We start from the raw sequence: 25572 nt of genomic DNA on the forward strand, positions 1-25572 counted from the left end.
GCAGTTTCTAGGTCCCAGGTATGTGGCCCTAGACTACTGCTACTACCTAAATTGCCAGTCTGCAAGACAGACTCTGATGCAAGAATGTCAGGTAGCATGCTGCTTAAGTTCTTAAGGTGTAGATCAGTTAGTTTGCAGACCACAGTTTGAGTAATGCTCCCTTTGGGTACATAAATGATGGCAAGAAATTATAGTGCTTATAATACAGCAAAAAAATGGGAAATAACCCATAGGTCCTGTTTGGATAAATATGTGACACATCTACAAAGAAAGTGCAAACTGACTTGACTCTATCCGTATCTATCTGCATGAAGCACTTGAAAATAAAGTTGAGCAAAAGAAGTCATGGTAGGCAAACAGCTGATTCCATTCATAGTGCAAAACCAGTAAAGCCAATGTTCTAGGGGCATATAGAGGAATGTTGACTAGAAAAGCATGGACATGCTTTTACTCTAGAGGAAATGCAACAGCTGCTACTGGGTAAAGATGTATAGGGGCTTCTAAGGTATTCACTTGTCCTTCACCTGGTATTTACTGCAATAATTATAATGCATACTTGCTTTATATGATGAGACGTTTTACCCTTGGTGAGGTGTTAGTGAGATTTGCATTAAGGTAATCAAAATAGTAAAGTGCATTTGTTTCAAGGCTTATTCCCTTTGCTGCACTTGGACAACTAGAAAGCTTGAAATTAATATGGTTATTTAATTTATTTGTTACTTTACAGTAGTTATCTGTAGTGTTACTACATTCTAATTACCATTGGGATTTACTTCTGTATGGGTACATGCATACTCAAGAAAAATTTTAGTTTTTTTTTTTTAACCAAAAATCTTTTTACCTTAATTTGAAGAATGGAAATGTTTTGTGTTATGTCTCAGGCTGTGTTGTAAAAAAAAAAAAAAAATTACTTTTCACATCAAATAATCAAGACTTTTTCCCTAAAAAGAGAGCCTAATCTTGTCAATTTCTTATACAAAGTACATTGTTGTGAAAAGCCTGTATTTCCATTTTCTCATTTAGATGTATTTAGAATCATGAGGAATTTTATTGGGAAGCCTTTATACAAGCATTTCAAATTTAGTTTGTTAGACTCATTTATTTCCTTTAGGACTCTCCCCCCTTACCCCCGTATATTTCATGTATATTCTTACCTGTTTTAAAAAAAATAATCCTTCAGCTGTCAGTCACCTTTGTGTTCTTCCACTAGAGTTACGTTTTTTTCAACTTTATCACTTAAAAAACTTCAGCTGTTTATTGCCATTACTGGCTTCACTCTTGCTGTCAACTAAAGCAACCCCTGTCCTGATTATCCAAAGTACATCGTTTATTTATGGTCCAATACAACAAAAGTTTATATGGTTTTATGAATACACAATTTGTTGAAACTTCTTTCTGACTACCAGTTATAGTATGTAGATTCCTGAAACTACCCTCCTGGAAGCCTGCTCCAGACCTTAGGTTTGTAGTACCAAAGTCATCCTTCTCTTGTATCCAGTTATTTCTAAAGGTATTCTGTGTGGTAAGTAACATTTTTCTGTCAGATGTGGAATGCCAAGATGACTTTGACAGCATTGTGTCTATTTTAAGCTGAGCTGAGTGTTAAGTTGTCAAATGCCTATATAAAAAAAAAAATAAAGGTAGAAGTGCCCCTAGGCTTCTTTAGAGTAATAGTAGTGGTATAAGTTTCAAAATATCTTTAAGTTTTCATTTTTAATGAGTAAAATTTCTTTTAGAAATTTGGTGATGTGTTAAGGTTGGGTTTCCTGCTTAGATGTCTATGAAACAGTACTCTCAACCTTTCAGCTCTCCCTGTTCTACTTCCAGGGAGGTCTTCACTTCAGAAATCCAAGACATATTCATCCAGCTTGGTGTCAAGTGGGCTGTTGCTGCCAGACATTATCTTGTGATTATTTGAGAGATGTATCAGTTTCTTCTGAAGTACAATCAACTGTAGAAGCCCTTGTAGCAGGTGTGTAACACGGCAAGTGCCCAGCTGCTGCAACCATTCCTCTTGGAGCTGCCCTCTCGATGGCATGAGGACTCAGGACCTCGTGAAAGGCTCCAGGGAGCAGTGTGCGGTTTTGGGAGCTTTTTCTTTCCTTGGCAGCTCTTTATGAAAAATGTATCATCCCCAAACACCAATATGAAGGTGTAAATAAGGAATGTTAAATATTTTTCTTCCTAGCTGTGATGTCCAAGAGGAAATCACCTATTACATAGTATTGTGATTGCAGCAATTGTTTTAGTGTGAAACTGAGATTCTTTTCACTGTATTTTAAGGTGTTTGGTTATGAAAATAGCCTAAAGGCTCTTACTAGTAGAGAGCACATCCTAGTTAGTGTCATTAAAAATGAATTTTGGAGCCTTTATTAAAAATAGGTTTGCTGGAGTTCCTGTTGTGGCGCAGTGGTTAACGAATCCGACTAGGAACCATGAGGTTGCGGGTTCGGTCCCTGCCCTTGCTCAGTGGGTTAATGATCCAGCGTTGCCGTGAGCTGTGGTGTAGGTTGCAGACGCGGCTCGGATCCCGCGTTACTGTGGCTCTGGCGTAGGCCAATGGCTACAGCTCTGATTCGACCCCTAGCCTGGGAACCTCCATATGCCATGGGAGCGGCCCAAGAAATAGCAACAACAACAAAGACAAAAAGACCAAAAAAAAAAAAAAAAAAAAATAGGTTTGCTCTTAAGTTACAAAGGATTTTGAAGAGAGCCCAAGATTTACATAGAAATGTTTGGCATTACCTGGGTTTGAGTCTGCATCCTTTTTATTTTTTTTTTTTTGTCTTTTTAGGGCTGCACCTGCAGCAGATAGAGGTTCTGAGGCTAGAGGTCGAATTTGAGCTGTAGCTGCACACCTACACCACAGCTCACGGCAAAGCTGGATCCTTAACCCACTGAGTGAGGTTGGGGGTCAAACCCATATCCTTATGAATACTAGTTGGGTTCTTTAACCACTTAGCTATGATGGGAACTCCTGAGTCTGCATTCTTATTGGAGAGGTTCCTGGAAATTCCCTGTGGCATGGATTACCTTGGTGGATCTGACATACAGTATAAACTTTGCTCACCCCCAGTACATTTCACAGTTATTTTCATTCTGTCTCTAGAACATGTGTGTCGCACATTTTTGGTTTAGCATTATCACCAAGTAACTATTTATTTATTTTATTTTTTTGTCTTTTTGCCATTTCTTGGGCTGTTCCCTCGGTATATGGAGGTTCCCAGGCCTAGGGGTCGAATTGGAGCTGTAGCCGCCGGCCTACGCCAAAGCCACAGCAGCACGGGACCCAGCACGGGACCCGAGCCGCGTCTGTGACCTACACTGCAGCTCATGGCAACGCCAAATCCTTAACCCACTGAGCGAGGGCAGGGATTGAACCCACAACATCATGGTTCCTAGTCAGATTTGTTAACCACTGAGCCACGTGGGAACTCAAATCACCAAATAACTTTAAATATCTCTTAAATTTTAGTCAATTTTGGGGGGGCATTTTTAGGGCTGCACCCTTGGCATAGAAGTTCCCAGGCTAGGGGTCAAATTGGAGTTGTAGCCGCCAGCCTATGCCACAGTAACACCAGATATGAGCAGCATCTACGACGGGCAGATCCTTAACCCACTGAGCGAGGCCAGGGATCAAACCTGAATCCTAATGGATACTAGTCAGGTTCTTTACCGATGAGCCTCGACAGGAACCACAGTCAAATATTTTCTTAGTGCCTTATAAAGCAGAAATGTAGATCATAAGCCTTTTGCAGCAGTGGAGCTTTAAACTATTTTTGCTTACATGTTAAGAAAATTTCAGGAAGACTTCTTAGGGTATGATTATGAACTGCTTTTTTCCGGCTCTTGCAGTGAGATAAGGGATAGAAAGTACATACTTAAGATCAGCCTATACTTAGCCACCTACTTGAGCCTTTTCAGTTGTTCAAAATACGGGGTTCCAAGTGACATTTCCTTTGAGTAAAGGGGTTTGTTGGCTCAAAATGTGTTAGAAACCCTCTTTCCTGAAGGTCTTTGTGTTTTTGTGGATTCTTTTGAAGAATTATTTTATTCCTGGGCGTAGCTTTTAGTGTTTAACTGATAGTTGAGCTTACTTTTACAGTGATCACTTGCATATCAAGACTTTGGGCTCCTTTTGAGAATGCGAAAGATGAATCATCTTTTTCAGCACACTTCAGGGAGTTCTTCCCTGTCATCACCATAACCCTTAGGTTTAGAAATTCCTCATTTGTAGAATCTGCCTTTGTCCATCTGTTTCTTAGCACCTCCTCTGCGTTAGGAAATTAGCCTTCTTCCTAGGGAACATCTGAGAAAATAAATCAAGATAAAGCTCACTTATCTCCACATTTACCATCTTTTATGTATATAGAATATTAGTATTTATTTATTTTTATTTTTGAGGGCCACTCCTGCAGCATATGGAAGTTCCCAGGCTAGGGATCTAATTGGAGCTACAGCTACTAGCCCACACCGCAGCCATGGAAATGCCACATCTGAACCATGTCTGTGACCTTCACTGCAGCTCACAGTGACGCTGAATCCCCAACCCACTGACCAAGGCCAGGGATGGAACCTGCATCTTCATGGATGCTAGTCTGGGTTAATTTCCACTGAGCCACAACGGGAACTACTCTTTTTGTTTAAGTGGCAGCACCCACATCATTTGGAAGTCCCCGGGCCAGGGTTTGGATCTGAGCTGCAGCTGCAGCAACACTGGATTCTTAGCCTGACCTGGGTCAGGAATAGAACCCACACCTCTGCAGCCACCTGAACCACTGCAGTTGGATTCTTTGGGCCGCACCTGCAGTATATAAAGGTTCCCAGGCTAAGGATCAAATCAGAGCTGTAGCTGCTGGCCTATGGCAGGGCCACAGCAACGCAGGATCCCAGCCGCATCAGCAGCCTACGCCACAGCTCATGGTAATGCCAGATCCCTAACCCACTGAGCAAGGGCAGGGATCGAACCCACAACCTCATGGTTCCTAGTCAGATTTGTTTCCATTGCACCTCACTGGGAACTCCTGCATTTGGATTCTTAACCCACTGCACCCCAGTGGGACTTAGTATGAGTTTTTATCAATTATTACTGTGGTGCTCAGTATAATTAGGTAAAAGAAAAAATACTGCATTTATGTCTGTTTTTAGGGGTTTCAGGTGTGTTGGTCTCAACCTTTTTGTCAGGTACTGCCAACTAGGAAATTTTATTTTATTGTTCTATCACAGTCCTTTTGTCAGGCAGCTAGAGATTGGTATAAACTAACCCAAATGGTTACTTCAGAAGGGAGAGTTAATATTTCAATGATACCCCATTCTAAATGTACTCTAAATCTTTCTCCTTTAGAGCAGGGCGTGCTTTCCCATTTTTCTTATTCATATTGGTAGTACATTTATTTGTCAGCTATTTTAGTTTGGCCATTTATTGTTTAAAATTATTTCATTTCTACAAGTCTATAGTGACAGTAAGCAGGTGGTAAATGGTTGCCTGAGGAGGAGTTGTGAATTTATTGCAAAAGGGACATAAATTTATCTTTATGGTGTTTGTGATTACACTGTTACTATTTACATTTGTCAAAATGTGTGTGCGTGTTATTGCATGTAAACTGTTAATAAGATAGATGAAAACATTTTCAAATACAGGGTTTACCTGAAAATTTGGAGAAAAGGTATGGAAGGAACAAGGTCGAAATGTGGAAAACTTAAGAAGGAAGGTTTAAAAGGCCATGAGTGGGCGTGATAGGATGTTTTGGTACCGTATGTGAATAAACTTATTACATAGAGCATTAATGAACAACTATGGGAATTTATGCCTGAGAAATGGTTATTTGATTATAGGGGTATAATTAAAGCTCTATCAAAGAGACTGAGTTGTGTTGAATTTCCAAAAGAAGGGAGTTCTGTGTTGTCTAAGAATAGGAATGCTGGGGAGACAGGTTTTTCCTTTTAACATACAGGAAAACTTCATTTTATTGCAGTTGGTAGTAATGCGTTGTTTTTCTTTCCTTCCATCCTTTTGTGTGTGTGTGTGTGTTTTTAGGCCCGCACCAGTGGCATATGAAAGTTCCCAGGCTAGGGGTCAAATTGGAGCTCTAGCTGCCAGCCTGTGTCACAGGTATGCCAGATCTGAGCCATGTATGTGACCTACACCATAGCTCATGGCAGTGCCAGATCCTTAACCCACTGAGCGAGGCCAGGCATTGAACCCAAATCCTAATGGATACTAGTTGGGTTTGTTACTGCTGAGGCACAACAGGAACTCCAATAATGGGTTTTTAACAGGTTGAAGTTTTGTGGCAACCGTGTTGAGCAAGTCTATCTGTGCCATTTTTCCAACAGCATTTTTCAGTTGAGGTATATACATTGTTTTTTGTCACACAGTTAGTATAGTGTAAACATAAATTCTGTATGAACTGGGAAATAAAAAATTTTGTATAACTTGCCTTAGGGAGATGATTGTTACAGTGGTCTGGAACTGAACCTGCAGTATGTTTGTGTACTGCAATGTATGTGCCTGTAATTTGATCGTCAGCATTTCTAGAGCTAGCCTAATTAGTTCTGTGTCTCAGTGTCTTCATTCATGAAAAATGAATGATACCATCATTGGTTTTAAGGGGTTAAGAGAATGTTGTACAAAATATTTGGCACACTGCTACTAAAAATGTTTGCTTTTAGGAGTTCCCATCGTGGCTCAGTGGTTAACAAATCCGACTAGGAACCATGAGGTTGCAGGTTCCAACCCTGGCCTTGCCCAGTGGGTTAAGGATCCAGTGTTGCCGTGAGCTGTGGTGTAGGTCGCAGATGCGGCTCGGATCCCGAGTTGGTGTGGCTGTGGTGTAGGCCAGCAGCTACAGCTCCGATTCGACCCCTAGCCTGGGAACCTCCATGTGCTGCAGGTGCAGCTTTAGAAAAGACCAAAAAAAAAAAAAAAAAAATTTGCTTTTAGATATAAGCTAGTTTAGCAGGCAGAGAGTTGAACCTGTTAATTATGAGTTTGAAAATAGTTGGAAAAAATATCCTTATTGTTATGACCATAATCATTCTACTCTAGAAAAAGCTATCAAGAGTATTCAGGTTAGACTAGGGTGAATGGACCTGATGTTTTTGTAACTATTTAGGATTCTGATGTTAGAGGAAAATTAGCCTTTCTAAAAACACTGTAGCTACAGGAAATTTGAGGTTCATCTTGTCCTGGCTTTAAAAGCTAGACATGAAGGAATTCCTGGTAGTGCATTGGGTTAAGGGTCTGACTGCTGTGGTATGGGTTTGATCTGTGGCCCAGGAACTTCTGCATGCCATAGAGGCAGGAAAAAACCAACAACAGAAAAAACTAGACTTTGCATTTGGTAGTAGTTGCCTGTGATGGTCCATAATTGAGAACCCAAGGTTCCCAAGTAAATATTGCATATAGAGTAGAATATACTTAGGAAAATCATGAGCTGAAATACTAGGTTAAGGATCTTGATTATTTCCCCACCCCCCACTTTTTTTTTTCTGTTTTATGGCCACACCTTGTGGCCTATGGAAGCTCCCAGGCTAGGGGTTGAATTGGAGCTGCATCTGTTGGCTTATACCACAGCCAGGTCCAAGATGCATCTGTGACTGCGCTGCAACTTGTGGTGATGCTGGGTCCTTAACCCACTGAGCAAGGCCAGGGATTGAACCTGCATCCTCATGGACACTGTGTCACCTGACACAGTGCCCCCCCCCGCCCCCCGGCCCCATCCCTCTCCTGTGCCCCGCCCCCAGCCACACAGGAACTCCTGATTAAGTATTTTTATCATGAATAGATGAGTAGCCTTTATCTGTTCTGTTTGCTTTAGTGCATAGTTGAATATCCACCTAAAATTCATGTTTCAAATGGTCTTAAACTTAAATGTGTATCCTCAAGCCTAAAATGTCTACTTTCTGGGCACAGATTTGTCTTTTCTGGTGTAACAATTTTTAAGTAATGTCCAGGCTTTGATTTTACTTGTATAAGTATTAGGTCTTAACATAGATGCACCTAAGTTAACTCCTTGGATGAAAGTGTCTTCACCTTGTCATTTTCTACCATTGCCTGAAAGAGCTAAACTAAATGTAGTTGATTTCTTGGAAATAAAGCTGTTAGTGTTTTTAAAATATTATTTTACATGAAATTTTACTAGTGCTATGGCTTATTGATGAGTTTGTTTTGGCAATTTCTAAAAGCTGACACATAAGAACCATTGAAATGGAGTATATTTTTAGGACAAGGGCCGTCACCCAAGGAGAACTCTAACATAGAGCAGAGGGAGGGGAGAGGAAAAAAGGGGGAATCGAGGACACAGGAAAAGCTGTGCAGGTTTTAAAATAGTTGCCAAAAGCTAGCTGGCAACTATTAACCGTGGCAGACCGAAGTCAGTCCCAGGCAATAGGCAGCATCCTGTCTATAGAACCTGTTTTTTTTATAGACTTTATGTTGTTAAATCTTTGCCTAAAGTAATCTAAGGACCAGTGAATTCAGCAAAGAAGATAAACTTAGGTCAGTATATGCTAGTCGAGAGGATATTGGGTGATCTGGAGAAAGGGGGAGAGGACATTGGGTGATCTGGAGAAAGGGGGAAAGTTTGATTGTGGAAGGGTTGGATTTAGTCTGATGCCCCCTTAAAAATTAGAGTTCTTAGTAAACAAGTGGTTCAGGACGTATAGGTCCATGGCTTATACCTAGTTTCAAATTATAGTGGCATTCTTGCATATCTGACAATTGGCAGCTTAATTTTTAGCTCTTCTCAGTCAACACTTCTAACAAGTGTTTTTATTTATATACTGTAAGAATCATTACCTTTTTTTTCTTTTTTGTCATATGGCATATGCATTTCCAGGGGTCAAATCTGAGCCATAGTCGTGACCAGCAACTGCTGCAACCCTGAATCAAACTTCTGTCCCAGCACTCCAGAGACTTCCACTGATCCCATTGCACCACAGTGGGAACTCTTACTTATTTTTATTTTTTTATAACAGTCTTGAAGTAGCAGCTGAGATAGATAACTGAAGTTGACCTCAGGGTTGCACAGCTTGGGGTTGGGTGAGGGGTGCAGCATATTCCCCCCCTCCCAAACAGAGACACACACACACACACGCAAGTGCGTGTGGCATTTCCCAGGCCAGGGGTTGAACCTGCTACCACAGCAGTGACAATGCCAGATCCTTAGCCACCAGGCTGCCAGGCAACTCCTGCACAGCTGTTAAATAACATAGCCAGGACCAGGTCTTTTGACTTCTAGTGTAGAAACCAAATCAACGCACATCATAACTTGATTTAGGTGGTTCTATTTTAGCTTTTGGTGGGGTCTAGGCAGTCTGGGTCAGATTGTTGGCAAGTCAACCTCTAGGAGCTCCTGTTGTGGCACAATGGAATTGGCAGTGTCTTGAGTGCTGGGACTCAAGTTCATTCCCCAGCCTGGCATTGCCACAGCTTTGGCTTAGGTTGGATCTAATCACTGGCCCGGGAGCTCCATATGCCATGGGGCAGCTGAAAATGGGGGGTAAATGACAGTCTCTGCTTTGACTCATTCCTAGTACTTAGATGTCATCTACGCTTGAATTTTACTTAGAAGACACTTATTTGCAGTTACCTGGTAGCACACTGATAAGTGGCAGGCAGTGTGTAAAGTACAGACTATTTTGATTTCTTAGCTGCAGATATTTATTTCGCTAGCTTTCTGTACTTAAAATGAATAAAATTGTATGTTACGAAGAACCACAAAACAAGACGAATAAAACAGACTACGCCTGCAACTCTGTGTAAATAAGATTGACAGTTTTGACTTGTAGTAAATCGTGTGTATGTGTGGATTATCTTTTCAAGAAATTGTTTTTTAGATATGTAAGTACACATTTACTTGCTTTAAAATGGGCACTAAAAAAAGGTTATTAGTGATCCAGTGTTTATGAAAGTTAAATGATCACAACAGATTCTGCTAAAGTAGGTGCTTATTAGCGTACTTTCATCAACAACACATACATTTTTAACTAATGAAATAACAAGGCTTTGAAATAACTTCTCTTTTGACAGTTTGTTGCATATTCTAAGGACCCAGACGTAAGGCTTAGCGGCCCGTCTCTTGTTTTTCCTGGTTTATGACTTTCGGCTTTGTGGAATACGGCTGAGATGAAAGGATTTATTGATGATGCAAACTACTCCGTTGGCCTGTTGGATGAAGGAACAAACCTTGGAAATGTTATTGATAACTATGTTTATGAACATACCCTGGTAAGTGTGTCATTTCTCCAAATAGTATTAATTTTTGAAATCTAGAACATTAGTGCTTTGTTTACAAAATCTTAATCTGATAAAAGTACTTCGTTCAGATTTAACTTTTCCAGGTCTTGACACCCCTGCTGCCTTTGAGTAGTGAGGCTTTCTTTATAGCTCATATTTAAAACAAAAACAAACCAAAAAACCTACAGCCTTTTCTATTTATTTGCTTTTTAGGGCCACACCCACAGCATATGAAAGTTCCTAGGCTAGGGGTCCAGTTGGAGCTACAGCTGCTGGCCTACACATACAGCCACAGTAACATGGGATATGAGCTGAGTCTGCAGCCTACACCTTAGCTCATGGCAATGCCAGGGCCCTGACCCACTGAGCGTGGCCAGGGATTGAACCCACATCCTCATGGATACTAGTTGAATTGATTTATATTTCAGGTAATCTTGGCTGTATATATGTTAACAGAGAATTTATACTGGATGTTTATTCTCCACTGCCCTAAGTATCAACTTGTATGAAATCATATTTACTGCTCCTTAAGATCATTTTTGTTCTGTACTTGCTGATAGAATTATTTTTGTTTATTGCCTTACTGATAGAATTTGTTTTTTTGGAGCTAATTTCCTATATGTCTCAAATTTGAAGAATTGTTTTGATGTTACTGGTGTTCAGTAATAGGATACCCAAAAAACTTCTTTACTTCTCTTGACCTTTACAGATGTGCTCAAGTCTCCTCACACACCAGCAAAATCCTGTTTTTTCTCTCTTCTGCCATCAGAATTCTTTTTTAGGGGGAATGAGGGAGAGTGAAGTGATACTTATCCTACTGTTAAATCTATTCTACAGCCAAGCCAATCTACAGTTAATTCTTTCATGTCTCTGAGAACCTCCTATTGCAAGTATGGCGACCTTTTATAAACACTCTATAGGTCAGAACATTAGGGATGGCAGCATGTCTTTTAAGGATGGATTAACTTTGATATCACTGTCACACATGACTCATGATTTCTAATCATGCTTATTTCGTGGTTAGTGAGTTCCAATAATGTTTGTCTTCAAATAATGGTAGATTTTAGAGTAGAAAACAGCAATATTGTCTTCATGGCTTTTTGAGCAATATTTGGATGCTGTATGTTCTAAATAAGATTATTTTGTCTGACATCTGACATTGGATAATTTTACATTCTGGCTGGCATGCATAGTCATCTCTGTACCCTTAGAGGAGCCCCAATGTTGAAATAATTACAGATTTCTGCCAGATCTCTAATTAAAGCCAGGTGTTTTTTTTTTTTTTTTTTTTTTTTTTTTCTTTTCGAGGAAAGAAACAGCCTTACTTAGTATACTTCTGTATTTAAAATTTTAATTTTGCCTGCTCATAGACTACCAACTTTATCTCCTTAAAAACGGACTTCTTGGGAGATCTCATTGTGGCTCAGTGGTTATGAACCTGACAAGTATGCATGAGTATGTGGGTTCGATCTCTGGCCCCACTGAGTGGGTTGAGGATCTAGCACAGCCGTAAGCTGTGGTGTAGATCGCAGATGCGGCTTGGATCTGGTGTTGCTGTGGCTGTGGTGCAGGCCAGCAGTTGCAGCTCCAATTCAGCCTCTAACCTGGGAACCTCCATGTGCTGTGGATGAGGCCCTAAAAAGCAAAAAAATGGGGGGGGGCACTTATTTTGTTCCCCTTGTTTTGCTGTCTCTGGGTGCAGTTCATAGTGGAGATAGAGCCTTTTGTTGAGCATTCCTGGTGTACTCACTGTGTTAGGAAATTAGATCCTGAACTGTTGAAGTAGGATTATTATTTTATAAACAGGAAAGCATTGAAGGAAACAGGTAGTCTCCTTCCTGTCCACTCCTCAAAAGTAAAATTGAGGCAGTTTTCTGAATATTGAAAATCTTTCTGAAATAAAACTATAATTGATAATGTTGGGGGGGAGTGGCGTCGCCTGAGGCATGTGGAAATTTCTGGGCCAGCGATCAAACCCATGCCAAAGCAGTGATCCAGGCCACTAAGGTGACAGCACCGGATCCTTAACCTGCTGTGCCGCAGGAGAACTCCAAAGTAGAGAATATTTTATAGGCCAGCATAGCCACAAATCTGGTTTACAAGAGAATGTCTAAGAGTAACAATAATGCCATTATGGAGTTCCTGTTGTGGCTTAGCAGGTTAAGAACCTGACATAGTATCTGTGAGGATGCAGGTTCGATCCTTGGCCTCGATCTGACATTGCTGTGACTGTGACATAGGGCGGCAGTTACAGCTCTGATTTAACCAGGGAACTTCCACATGCCCCAAGTGCATCAATAAAAAGAAAAAATTAAAAAATAAGAAAGAATGTATAAATTCTCCTTTGTTTGATCTACTTAACTTTTTAATAAGCCTTATTTATAATATTCTGTTTTCAGTAGTTCTTTATGTTTCTCTTTTTTCCTGTCCATAATAGACAGGAAAAAATGCATTTTTTGTGGGAGATCTTGGAAAGATTGTGAAGAAACACAGTCAGTGGCAGAACATAGTGGCTCAGATAAAGCCATTCTACACGGTAAAGTGCAACTCCACTCCAGCTGTGCTTGAGATTTTGGCAGCTCTTGGAACTGGATTTGCTTGTTCCAGTAAAGTAAGTCATTTTCATTATTTTGTTATTAAACTGCAACATGGCTAATTTTTGTTGACTTAGAGCAGTAGGAGAACAATTGCAAGGAATTTTCACTTTGGGATAGGTTTTTTTAAGTCTAATTTTTCAGCTTAATATTGGAAATTTAGAAACTTTCAAGTGTACCAATGAAAGTTTCGGTTAGATGAGACAGTTCCTCAGAGATATTGTGGGTTCCGTTCCAGACTGCTGCACTAAAAAAGCAAGTCGCATGGATTTTTTTTTGTTTCCCAGTACAATCTAAAAGTTATGTTTATACTATGCTGTAGTCAATTAAGTGTGCAATAGCATTATGTCTAACTATATACCTAAATCAGAAAATAATTCTGTTGAAAAAGGTGCTAATAGACTTGCTAACACAGGGTTGCCACAAATCTTCCATTGGTTAAAAAAAAAAAATCTGAAAAGAAATGAGTATGGCTCTACTTTTTAAAAGGTTTTTAACAAGAGTATATAGTGTAGTAAGCATTACCAGAATATGAACTGTGATGTTAAATAATTCTAATTTAACCTTATATAATTTGAATTTAATCAGAAAACCAAAGTATAAAAATACTAATTGAAAAGTAATGGCGGAATTCCTGTTGTGGCACAGTGGAAACGAATTAGACTAGTATCCATGAGGATATGGGTTCAATCCCTGGCCTTTCTTAGTGGATCAGGGATCCGGCATTGCTATGGCTGTGGTGTAGGCCGGCAGCTGTAGCTCTGATTCGACCCCTACCCTGGGAACTTCCATATGCTGTGGGTGCAAGGGTGCAGCCGTAAAAAGTAAAAGCAAAAAAAAAAAAAAAAAGAGTAATAGAATGTTTGCCTTTTAGATGACACTGTTGAAAATCTATTTTTAGACTGAAATGGCTTTAGTGCAAGAATTGGGTGTATCGCCAGAAAACATCATTTACATAAGTCCTTGCAAGCAAGTGTCTCAGATAAAGTATGCGGCAAAAGTTGGAGTAAATATCATGACATGTGACAATGAAGTCGAATTAAAGAAAATTGCACGTAATCACCCAAATGCCAAGTAAGTGTAAAACTAAGTACATGGGAGTAATACTACTTGGGGTTTGAGTTTGTCTTTAGCCTGGGCAGAGGGGGCATTTACATAGAGCAGTGGTATAAACTGTAATCATTGTAACTTATTTGAAGTTCCTATATGGAAAATGCTACTAGCGTTTTATTGGCTGACTACTTCTGATACTTTATGTGGAGATGGGATAAGGGCATTTTGGGATATGAACTTGTAATCTTTAATTCATGGAAGAAAATTTGGTGTGATAATCAAACTAGGGCCACAGCTATACTTTCATAATTACATTAACTATGCTAGTTATTTGTCCTGTGGTAATGGGATGTTTCAGTAAGTTTTTTTTCCTGGTTAAGGGTTTAATCTGCCCTTAGCCGAGGTTTCTTGAATGGTTGTCCTTCGTGTCAGTGTATTAGGACCTAGTCCACAGATTGTGGCGGTTTCTTAAGGCCCACATTTCTCTTTAGTCAGGAAGTGTAATGTTTTGACTTGTATCCTGCAGTCACCCCAAGATTTTTTACCTGGCTACATCCACGCCATATGGAAGTTCCCAGGCCAGGGATCAAACCTGCGCCACAGCTGTAGGAACTCTGGATCCTTAATTCTCTGTACCAGAAGGGTGCTTACCCAAGATTGATTGATTTTGTCTGTTTAGGGCTGCACCCATGGCATATGGAGGTTCCCAAGCTAGGGGTCAAATCTGAGCTATAGCTGTCAGCCTATGCCACAGCTACACAGGACCCGAACCGTGTCTGCAGTCTACACCACAGCTCACAGCAACGTTGGGTGGATCCTTAACCCACTGAGCGAGGCTAGGGATCTAACCTGGGTCCTCATGCATACTAGTTGGTTTCATTAACCACTGTCCCAAGATTTTTTTTTTTTTTTTTTTTTGGGTCTTTTTGCTATTTCTTGGGCCGCTCCCGCAGCATATGGAGATTCCCAGGTTAGGGGTCTAATTGGAGCCGTAGCCACTAGCCTACACCAGAGCCATAGCAATGCGGGATCCGAGCCGCATCTGCAACCTACACCACAGCTCGCGGCAGTGCCGGATCCTTAACCCACTGAGCAAGGCCAGGGATCGAACCCGAAACCTCATGGTTCCTAGTCGGATTCGTTAACCACTGCGCCACGACGGGAACTCCCCAAGATTTATTTTTAATAGAAAACTTTACTCTTTTTTTTTGGCGTGCTCATGGCATGGCAGCCAGGGGCATTAAACAACATCTGAATACATTTTCTTTCTTTTTATGGCTGCCCATGGCATATGGAGTTCCAGGTCAGGGATCAGATCTGAGCTGCATTTGCCCCTCTGCCACAGCTGTGGCAACGCCAGATCCTTTAATATTAACCTGAATCCTGCCATTGCCACCAATCTTGTTATACCACAGCAGGAACTTCAAGGCATTTGTTTGGCCTTTTTGGAGAAATTCTAGGGACCTTCTTGTCCCTCAAAAAACTTCCTCAGAGTTCCGATTGTGGTGTGTTGAGTTAAGGATCTAGCATTGACTTTTAAGTAGCATGGGTTCAGTCTCTAGCCGGGGAACTTCACATTGCCATTTAAAAAACAAAAACAAAACAAAAGCCTGAAAACTTCCTGTGAGACAAGATCCTATGCCAAAACCTGTTGGAGAAAAAAAATGTGTGGGGCCAGACCCAGCCCCAAATCTCATGAAGTTTACAGTCTTTGCATGCATACAATACATAGTCTGAGATGCTCCTTTAGTACGTAAATATTTTGTAATATACACATAAAGAATGGTGTATAACAGGAGAGTAAAATTTTACATTTTGATTATTTTTTAGCTCGCAAAAATAGTATGAAAAATTTTCACACTTTTAAAATATTACCTGTATATTCTAGATATTTTGGCGTGTGAACTTCCATATGCTGTGTATGTAGCCAAAAAAAAAAAAAAAATCTCCCTGTTCTGTGACTTTCTGGTGATAAGCCCTGATTTGGGGTGTTTACTGTGATAAATCATAAATGGAATGGTATATTATTGATAAAAACCCAGTTCTACCCATAGGTAGGGTAATTTTGTTTTTACAAACAGCATTTTTATGTAATTATTGTTTTAATGGTTGACAGTTAACTTGGAGATTGCTTGACAGTCTTAATCACGGTGTCATGGTTTGGAATGAAATACCAAACAGATTTGAATCAGTAGTCTAAAAGACTGCTGTTGAAACACATAAAATAACTTAAAGCTTCCCAGTCTTTTTGTTAGATGTACAAGATTGATGGGAAGAATGTTTAGAATAAGTTAGCTAGCTAGAAAACAGTTTAGGAAATCTGGAACGTTTAAGGCCCTGATATTGAAAAATAGTGATGGCATTGCTATTGAATTTAGTCTTTCTAGGTGGATTTATGGACTGATGAAATTTGAAAGTAATGTCTTTCATTACAGAGCCCAACCCACTCTTGCTGCTACAACAGAATCTTAACTTCCTGCATTTTCCAAATTCCCATCCTTGAAAGCTTCATGCTTTAGGCCCTAATTGCTAGTTTTTTCTCTATACAGGATTGTATTTCATTAGGTTCACTTGATTCATCCATCGCTGGATTTTGGAGCACTGACAGCATAATCAACACACTTCCTACAATCTTCAGGCTTCACATGTGCTGATGATGATGTAAACCAACTCTGCCCCAATCATCTTCCCCTTCTCTTAGGGTCTTACTACATATTGCAACAGAAGATAATATTGGAGGTGAAGAGGGTAACATGAAGTTTGGCACTACCCTGAAGAACTGTAGGCATCTTTTGGAATGTGCTAAGGAACTTGATGTCCAAATTATTGGGGTTAAGTGAGTATTTGTATTAAACTTAATTTTGTAGTGATCATCTTTGTCTTTCTGCTTATTGATTTAGGATTTCATTTGCATGAACTCCAGTAGATTCAATTTTCCACATACTGCAAGTGCAGCCAAAAAAAAATTGTTTATAAAATGTGATTTTTAATTTTATGATCCAGTCATTGCCTTTAGTCTAATACCAGCCTTTCTAAAAGACTTAGAACCTGGTGGCTTAGCAGGATCTGGCATTGTCATTGCTGTGGCCCTGGTTACAGGTGTGGTACAGGTTTGATCTCTGGCCTGGGAACTTCCAGAGGCATGGCCAAAAACAATTTTTTTAAAGGCTGGTATTGTAACGTGTGCTTCTCATGCTTTTAAATATTTGGTAAGATTAATATGAATGCTTTTTATGAATGAGTTGAAAGGAATTATAGGAAGGGCCTCTAAAAGTTGTTACAACTTTGAATTTATTACTCATTTCTTTCAGATTTCATGTTTCAAGTGCTTGCAAGGAATCTCAAGTATATGTACATGCTCTATCTGATGCTCGATGTGTGTTTGACATGGCTGTAAGTTTTTCTCATATCATTTTGCTATTTTAAGCCAGGATGTTATTTAGTGGTTTTGTATCTCCGCAGTACTTGCATATGTATTTTTGGACTTTTAAAAAATGGTTGTGAAGGTATGATATAGTAATTTTCTTGCCTATGTCTAAGGATAGTACAGATAACATCAGGAAGAGAGCATACACAACATTGAATTAATCTGCTTCTGTTACTAGAAAGCCGAAAGTTTACAGTGTTATTTACCTCCTGGGAGGGTTTTTCGTACTTTGGAAAAGGATTTAAAGATTTTTTTCCCTTCCCCCCCCCTCATCTACAGGGAGAATTTGGCTTCACAATGAACATGTTAGACATTGGTGGAGGCTTCACAGGAACTCAATTTCAACTGGAAGAGGTAAACCTTGTTCAGTAAACAGACATAGTGGAATAATCTCTTTACTGTTGTAGATTTGTAGGCTAGAGTTTTTATAGCAGGAACTAAAGTTGTAACATTTGATTTTAAGAAAATGAATAGGCAAAGAGAAGACCTAGCTAACTTTGAAAAGTGAATAGACTTTGAACTCTGTATAACTTAAAGAGAAAGTTTCTGTTTCAGTACTTGATGACGTAAATGAATTCATAACTTGAAGAGCTTGACCTGTTTTATCCATATACACATCATTCCTTGTCCTAGGATATAGGAACTGATTTGAAAATTTTCTCCTTTGTTAACTGACTATAGAAACATGACTTGAAACAATCATAGTCACCAGTAGCTATTTGCCATTGGCATTAATTAATTGATTTTTTTTTAAAGTAATGCCATCACAGAGTTCCTGTTGTGGCTCAGCAGGTTAAGAACCTGACATAATCTCCATGAAGATGCATGTTCCATCCTTGGCCTTGTTCAGTGGGTTAAGGATCTGGTGTTGCCACAAGCTGCAGCACAGGTGTCAGATTCGGCTAGGATCTAGTGTTACTGTGGCTGGGGCGTAGGCCTGCAGCTGCAGCTGTAATTTGACCCCTAGCCAGGGAGCTTGTATATGCTGAGGGTCTGGGCATAAAAAGAAAAAAAATTAATGCCATTCTGATAGTTAGAAAATAAACTTTGATGACTTGAGTTTTGCTAAGCTTCATGGTCTATGATTCAACTACTTTATCTTCCTAGAAAATTTAATAGTTAACAATCTCTCAATATTTGTGAATTATCTAATCCAATATTGAAACTATAATAAGGGGTTTAAAATCCATAGGTTAATCATGTTATCAGCCCTTTGTTGGATGTCTACTTTCCTGAAGGATCTGGCATTAAGATAATTTCTGAACCTGGAAGCTACTATGTGTCTTCTGCATTTACACTTGCAGTTAATATCATTGCAAAGAAAGTTGTTGAAAATAAGTTTTCCTCTGGAGGTAAGTTACAAGTTTATAGTTTTGTTTCTGTTAATAGATAATTTGAATTAGTTTTGAAGATGAGTTTATCAGATACTGCTCAGGTATAAATATACTATAGGGCATGTCATGGATTATAAAGTCGTGGATGGTCTTATCTGCAGTTTTCAAAGTGCCCTAGCCAAGGTCACACACACTCTGGAAGACTTTTGGAATCCAACTCTTCTTTTTTTTGTTGTTTTTGTGTTTGTATATTTTATTTTTTATTTTTATTACTCAATGAATTTATCATATCTGTAGTTATATAATGAACATAACAATCCAGTTTTACAGGATTTCCATCCCATGGACTCCAACTCTTCTTTTTTTTTTTTTTTTTTTTTTTTTTTTTGTCTTTTTTCCTTTTTCTAGGGCCACTCCCATGGCACATGGAGGTTCCCAGGCTAGGGGTCCAGTCGGAGCTACAGCTGCCAGCCTATGCCACAGCCACAGCAAGGCCAGATCCTAGCCACATCTGTGACCTACCCCACAGCTCATGGCAACGCCAGATCCTTAACCCATGAGCAAGGCCAGGGATCGAACCTGTAACCTCATGGTTCCTAGTCGGATTCGTTAGCCTTGACAGGAACACCCGGAATCCAACTCTTCTTTTTTTTTTTGCCTTTTCTAGGGCTGCTCCCACGGCATATGGAGGTTCCCAGGCTAGGGGTCTAATCAGAGCTGTAGCCACTGGCCTACACCAGAGCCACAGCAAAGCGGGATCCGAGCCGAGTCTGTGACCTACACCACAGCTCACGGCAATGCCGGATCGTTAACCCACTGAGCAAGGACAGGGACCAAACCCGCAACTTCATGGTTCCTAGTCAGATTCATTAACCACTGCGCCACGACGGGAACTCCAATCCAACTCTTCTTGATGCTGGTGTATAGATAGGCTTATTTTTGATAAACTTCCTGTTAATCATTACAACCTTAAGTGTATAATTTAATGAATGAAGGCTTATACTGTCTTTCATATCAAAATACTAGTAGTTTTCATATCTTAAAATTGTCTCTCGGTTTTATTCTCTTGTTAGATCATCAGTTTGGGCTGCCCTTGAACTTTATATAAATGGCATCATAAAACATACTCTTCTCTTTTTATTTATTTTTATTTATTTATTTTTGTCTTTTTAGAACCACACCCATGGCATATGGAGGTTCCCATGTGAACCCGCCTCCTCATGGATGTCAGTTGGGTTCTATAACGCTGAGCCACAATGAGAACTCCTATACTCCTCTCTTTAAGTCAGTTGAGTGTAATGTCTGGTTGAACCATTTTGGCTTAATGTTTATTACCAGTTAATATTCCACTATGTCATGAGTGTACAGTTTATTCATTCTTCTTGCTGATGGGTACTGTTTGTGGCTATTAAGAGTAAAACTGCTATTCTTATAAGTATTGTGGATACTTTTCATTTCTTTTAGGCAAATGATTAAGAATAGAATTTCTCTGTCATAGAGCAGGCGTTCGAAATTTCAAAATGGTATTCCCATTTTACCCTTCCACTGGCAATGTATATGTGCAAGTTCTGGTTGTTCTCACCTTTACTGAGAGAACTGGTTGTGGTTTTAATTTGCATTTACCTGGTGACTAATTGTGTAGAGCATTTTTCGTGTGTTTGTTGGTTATCCTCCTTTGTGAAGTGTGTTCTGTATTTTTAGGCTGTATTAAGGTATGTCAGTATTTATGTTTTGGTGAATGTGAACCTAAGTTCTATAAATACTAATTCAAACTTTGATAACACCTTTTAGATGATTTACTATACATTCCTTTCTACTTCCCTTGTTTTATTTCAGTAGGAAAAACCGGAAGTGATGAACCAGCCTTCATGTATTATTTGAATGATGGTGTTTATGGTTCTTTTGCAAGTAAACTGTCTGAGGACTTAAATACCATTCCAGAGGTTCATAAGGCAAGTTTTGTTTTTTTGTTTTTTGTTTTTTTACAAGTAATGTAAAAACTGCTTACATTACGTTACATTGGCAGGTGATGAATAGAGCTATTATTTTGGAGAGATATTTTAAGATGAGAGAATGTTGCCCCTTTTGATGATTTACATTTCTCTGGCTGAGTCCCTTATAGTCTGCCTGAAATGGAGTTGAAAGGGGGTGTAATGCCCATGGCTCCAGGCCTTTTTTCCAGGGGCACATTGGCTCTGAGATAACAAAACGATGTTCTTAGCCACCCTCAAATTCAGTGCCTGCCTGAGTAAAAAAACAAAAAGAGTTCTCTTGTAGCTCAGCTGGGTAAGGAATCAGCTTCATCACTGCCACAGCTTGGGTCCCTCCTAGGGCATGGGTTTGATCCTTGGAGTGGAAACTTACACGTGCTGCAGCCATGGCAAAAAACTAAACAAAACAAAACCTTTTCCCTACAGAAATACAAGGAAGATGAGCCTCTGTTTACAAGCAGCCTTTGGGGTCCATCCTGTGATGAGCTTGATCAAATCATGGAAAACTGTCTTCTTCCTGAGCTGAATGTGGGAGATTGGCTTATCTTTGATAACATGGGAGCAGATTCTTTGCATGAACCATCTGCTTTTAATGATTTTCAGAGGCCAGCTATATATTATATGATGTCATACAGTGATTGGTAAGACGGTGTTATTATTTTAGGGTAGATTGGATATTTGAGGTGACATAATTCTGTAATGAATGCACATCTTTTTCTTTTTCTTTCTTTTTTTTTTTTGCTTTTTAGGGCCACACCCAAGGTATATGGAGGTTCCCAGGCTAGGGGTTGAATCAGAGCTATAGCTGCCGGCCTACACCACAGCCACAGCAACCCACAGAGTGAGGCCAGGGATCTATCCTGCATCCCGTGGTTACTACTAGTTGGATTCGTTTCCACTGAGCCACATGGGAACTCTGAATGCCCATCTTTACAGTAATAGCCAAATGAAATAGCCAAATGATTATTATTAAGAGCCACACCCATGGTTTATGGAAGTTCTTGGGCTAGGAGTCTAGAAATCAGAGCTGCAGCTGCTGGCCTACACCACAGCCACAGCAATGCCAGATCCGAGCTGCATCTGTGACCTTCACCACAGCTCACAGCAGTGCTGGATCTCTATCCCACTGAGCAAGGCCTGGGATCGTACCTGTATCCTCATGGTTCCTAGTCAGGTTTGTTGCTGCTGAGCTGTGACGGGAACTCCATAAAATGATCTTTTAAGAGTGATTGGAAGACCAGTTATATTTTATAGTCCTATTTCAGAGTCCATTTGTTATGTGGTTTGTGGCCTTTGCACTTAAATCTAAAATTCTTCTTTTATGTAGGTATGAGATGCAGGATGCTGGAATTACTTCAGACATGATGATGAAGAACTTCTTTGTGCCTTCTTGCATTCAGCTGAGCCAAGAAGACAGCTTTTCCACTGAAGCTTAAACAGGCATTAATACTTCTTTAGATCTGAAGTTGCAGGTTAAGCTTGTCTGGTCTACATTCCAGTCTGGAAAAAAATGAACCATCTTATTCTGTTAATTCTCTTGGAAACAAAAATATTAGTAAATAGCTATTTGGGACCAGACAGAATCAGCTCTCATCTATAATTCACAGGGGCTAATTGGGAGATTAAGATAATGTATCCAGATTTAAACTTAACCAGTTTGCCCTACCCCTCCAGCATTTAAAATAAAATATGCAACAAAATGGATGACTTAGTGGAGATGGAAGCCCATTAATTGGGTTCCCCATTAAACCGTTTACATACAAGTACACAGTTTTTATACTAAGGATTCGTGTTAAAAAGTCTTGTAAAGTTAATGTCTTTCACCCAGAGATATCAGCTGTCAGTGGAAGACCAGTGTGACTTCATTAGATACGTTTAGTGTATTTAGAATGTGTAAATTTGTGCTTTGAACTGTAGTTTATTAAATGTAAAATTGCATCATAGTATTTGTTGTATTTGACCTAATGTAACCCTTGTATGATTGCAATAAAATTTTGTGTAGATTTTACTGTTTTTTCAGGCTAAAACTGGGAAAGGGGCTAGCTAGTGTAGGTAGTTTTGAAATAGATGTGTATATGGACTGTTTTGAAGGTTATTTTCCTTTATAGCCCATTTTGAGTTTAGTTTGGCTCAGTACACTTTTCAGTTATTTAATTAGTAATTTAAGCAAAATGTTTGGTAAATCATTGTGAAGTTCAGATTCATTTTGGAGAGTTGATGTGCAGTAAGCATGATAACAATTTTAACACCAAAAATGTTACTTCTGCATAAACCAATTGTAATTAATAGGTGTTTCTGTATAGATAGAATGCATAGAGTACCTTAGTAAATCTTTGAATCACAAATCTTTTGGCTGAAATGGAAGATTCTATTAAATACTTTGAATGAACTTTGGGGGAGGGAAATAAAATTGCAGAAAACTGCAGCATACTAAATCTTAAAGAAGGGCTACATCTATATCCAGAAACCTGCTCTTTTGCACGGAATATTATTTAAATTCAGAGTTGTGAGAGGGTTGGGGTGTGGTACACCCACTTTCAATTTCTCAATTGCATTGAATTCAAACTTAGGGTTTGTTTTTTAGCCATTCACTTAGTTTCTAGTTACTTCCCATTTGTTCAGCTTAGTGTAATTAGTTTTAATTCTTTTCATACTAAAATTTTATGGTGATTGGGGGAAGGGATTTAAGCGTCACTAACCTGACAGTTGTTTCCAGGAATTTGCTATGTTCACTGCTAGTGTATTAGTAATCCTAGACTCAGAATCACAATAGTAATAAAATAACACCAGGGGTCATTTTTCCTAACTTACTCTATGTTCAGATGTGGAATTTCTGTCTTCCAAGAGGAAATGTGACTTCACTTTGGTGCCAATGGACAGAAAATTCTACGTGTGCTACATAGGAGAAGTTTGGAATGCACTTAATAGCTGGTTTTTCACCTTGGTTTCAAGGTGGAAAGAAATTGATCATGAATCTCTAATAAATTTCGATCTCTTAAACCAGTAGGTGCTTAATAATTTTTGATTTGATTAATTCCCATTTGAATTTTATGGGTTCTATTAAAGAAAATCAGGACCCCAATCCATTGTCATCTAATTAATTACCCTTGAAGTTTTCCAAGGTATAATGTGGGATTTTATGCAAAATTCCAAGCTACCATGCCACTTTTTTTTTAGCTGTAATGAGGAGGAATTTCTTCCCAACCTTGTTTACATGTTGTGCTTTTTTGGTCCAGAAATGCCAAATCTTTTAAAAGATGGTACAACTTTTGAGTCCTGGCTTGACTATACAACTTTGAGCTTTAATGGCATGAGTTTTGCCGTATTTATAGGAGAGTTATTCTCTGTATAACAGCTCAGAGTTGCAAGTATGACATGTGAATGATACAATAACTTTAAGAAATGTCTGTGTTGTATATTAAGACTGTTTGCCATGAATCTGAAGTTTGAACTTATGTATTTCAATTTGGTATGCTAAAAAAGTACTGAATTAATGTATCGATCTTTTTTTAAAAACGATATTGTAATCTCAGTTCAGAATTTAACTGAAAATATAAAACCCAAATGATTTCTATATGGTAAATTGAACTGTGTAAAGGTAACTTGTGTGATTCTGAATACACAGATAAAATGTTTTTATTCCTCCTTATGTTTTAGTTTTACTTTGGCTTCTGTCCTAAGAGTTCAAATTTTACGTATCAGCTTTGTGTATATTAATTTGCAAGCATTCTTTCAGAATTTTACTTGCTTTATTACATAGTAAATAATTGAATCTGATAAAATGACTCTGGGTATGAAACAGTGAAGGCTTTGATAAAGTCCAGACGTATGTGTGAGCACAAAGATTTATATGTGGGCACTGATAGCATTGAATGCAGATTTGGGTGAAGAAAGCCACACTGTTTTCTTTTTTTGTCCATTGTTGGATTTCCTCTTGATTTACTCTGGTAGTTATTAGCAACTTGGCCGATAAGGTAGTAAAGAATGCTTACTTAATTGGCTTGGAAGTATGAATCAAAATTTTCTTAGTCTTCCATATTCAGGTTGCGAATAAGTCCTACAACTACTTTAGTCCCTGCCTCATCCATCCTGAAGTATAGGGATAGAAGCCTGCTACAGGTATTTATGGGAATAAACCTGGCCCGGGGTAAGAAACAAACTGGCTGTAGTCTTTACTGGCACCTTCGGAGCCATCTCTACCAGCAGCAAGCTACCAGCTTGAGGATGGCTGGCTATATTTTGATAGCGAAAGTAAGTTACAGCTGTGATTTTTAGAACCTGTCCCAAACTCTGGCAGTTGAACAAAGAGAAGCAAAAATAGAGGACGAACAGTGGAATTTAAAGCCTAACCTTTGAGTTGCCTGGTGGCTCAGGGGATTAGGGTCCAGGTTGTTAATGCTGTGGCCCTGACAACTGTAGTGCAGGTTTGATCCCTAGCCCAGGACGCATGTGTGGCCAAAGATCCTAAGTTAAGGACTCTGCTTCCTCATGTTACTTTTATGTGACACACAGTCAAATCAGGAGCTCAGTGTCCTACAAACATTCATTTTTTACACTTAAGGGAATGACTCAAATAGATGGATTTTTTTTTTTTTTATAGGGCCTAACCTGCAGCATATGAAAGTTCCCAGGCTAGGGTCACATCAGCTGCAGCTGCCAGCCAATGACACAGCCACAGCAACTCCAGATCTCAGCTGTGTCTGTGACCTGTTACCACAGCTCACGGCAACCCCAGATCCTTAACCCACTGAGTGAGGCCCAAGGACCTGCATTATCATGGATACTAGTCAGATTTGTTACCCCCTGAGCCATGGTGGAAACTCCAGATTAAGGAATTTGTCCCCAGATTTTACAGCTAGGAGTGTCAGATCAGAGTGGAGGTTTGAACCTAAGATTTGATAAATCTCTGTCATTTAATTGGGTTTCCTGGACA

The 25572-nt window shown here is 39.3% G+C and overlaps 1 protein-coding gene across 9 annotated transcripts in view; it reads left to right on the plus strand.

Annotated features, from left to right (window-relative positions):
* Positions 1–24410, plus strand: part of AZIN1 (antizyme inhibitor 1) — a 35894-nt gene extending 11484 nt beyond the window's left edge. The window contains exons 3-13 of one of the 9 annotated variants that reach the window (XM_021088632.1): positions 1828–1972; positions 10034–10231; positions 12678–12851; positions 13736–13908; positions 16589–16723; positions 17199–17280; positions 17594–17668; positions 18507–18666; positions 20485–20600; positions 21066–21280; positions 21967–24288. In XM_021088632.1, the coding sequence (XP_020944291.1) occupies positions 10130–10231; positions 12678–12851; positions 13736–13908; positions 16589–16723; positions 17199–17280; positions 17594–17668; positions 18507–18666; positions 20485–20600; positions 21066–21280; positions 21967–22075 (1341 nt within the window). In that variant the 5' untranslated portion in view covers positions 1828–1972; positions 10034–10129 and the 3' untranslated portion in view covers positions 22076–24288. Of the gene's footprint in view, positions 1–1827; positions 1973–10030; positions 10232–12677; positions 12852–13735; positions 13909–16588; positions 16724–17198; positions 17281–17593; positions 17669–18506; positions 18667–20484; positions 20601–21065; positions 21281–21966 lie in introns of those variants that run through there. The other 8 variants (XM_021088635.1, XM_021088631.1, XM_021088637.1 and 5 more) reach the window with 8 other exon arrangements.

Source organism: Sus scrofa, chromosome 4 (genome assembly GCF_000003025.6).
Source record: "Sus scrofa isolate TJ Tabasco breed Duroc chromosome 4, Sscrofa11.1, whole genome shotgun sequence".
Classification (NCBI taxonomy): Eukaryota; Metazoa; Chordata; class Mammalia; order Artiodactyla; family Suidae; genus Sus; species Sus scrofa.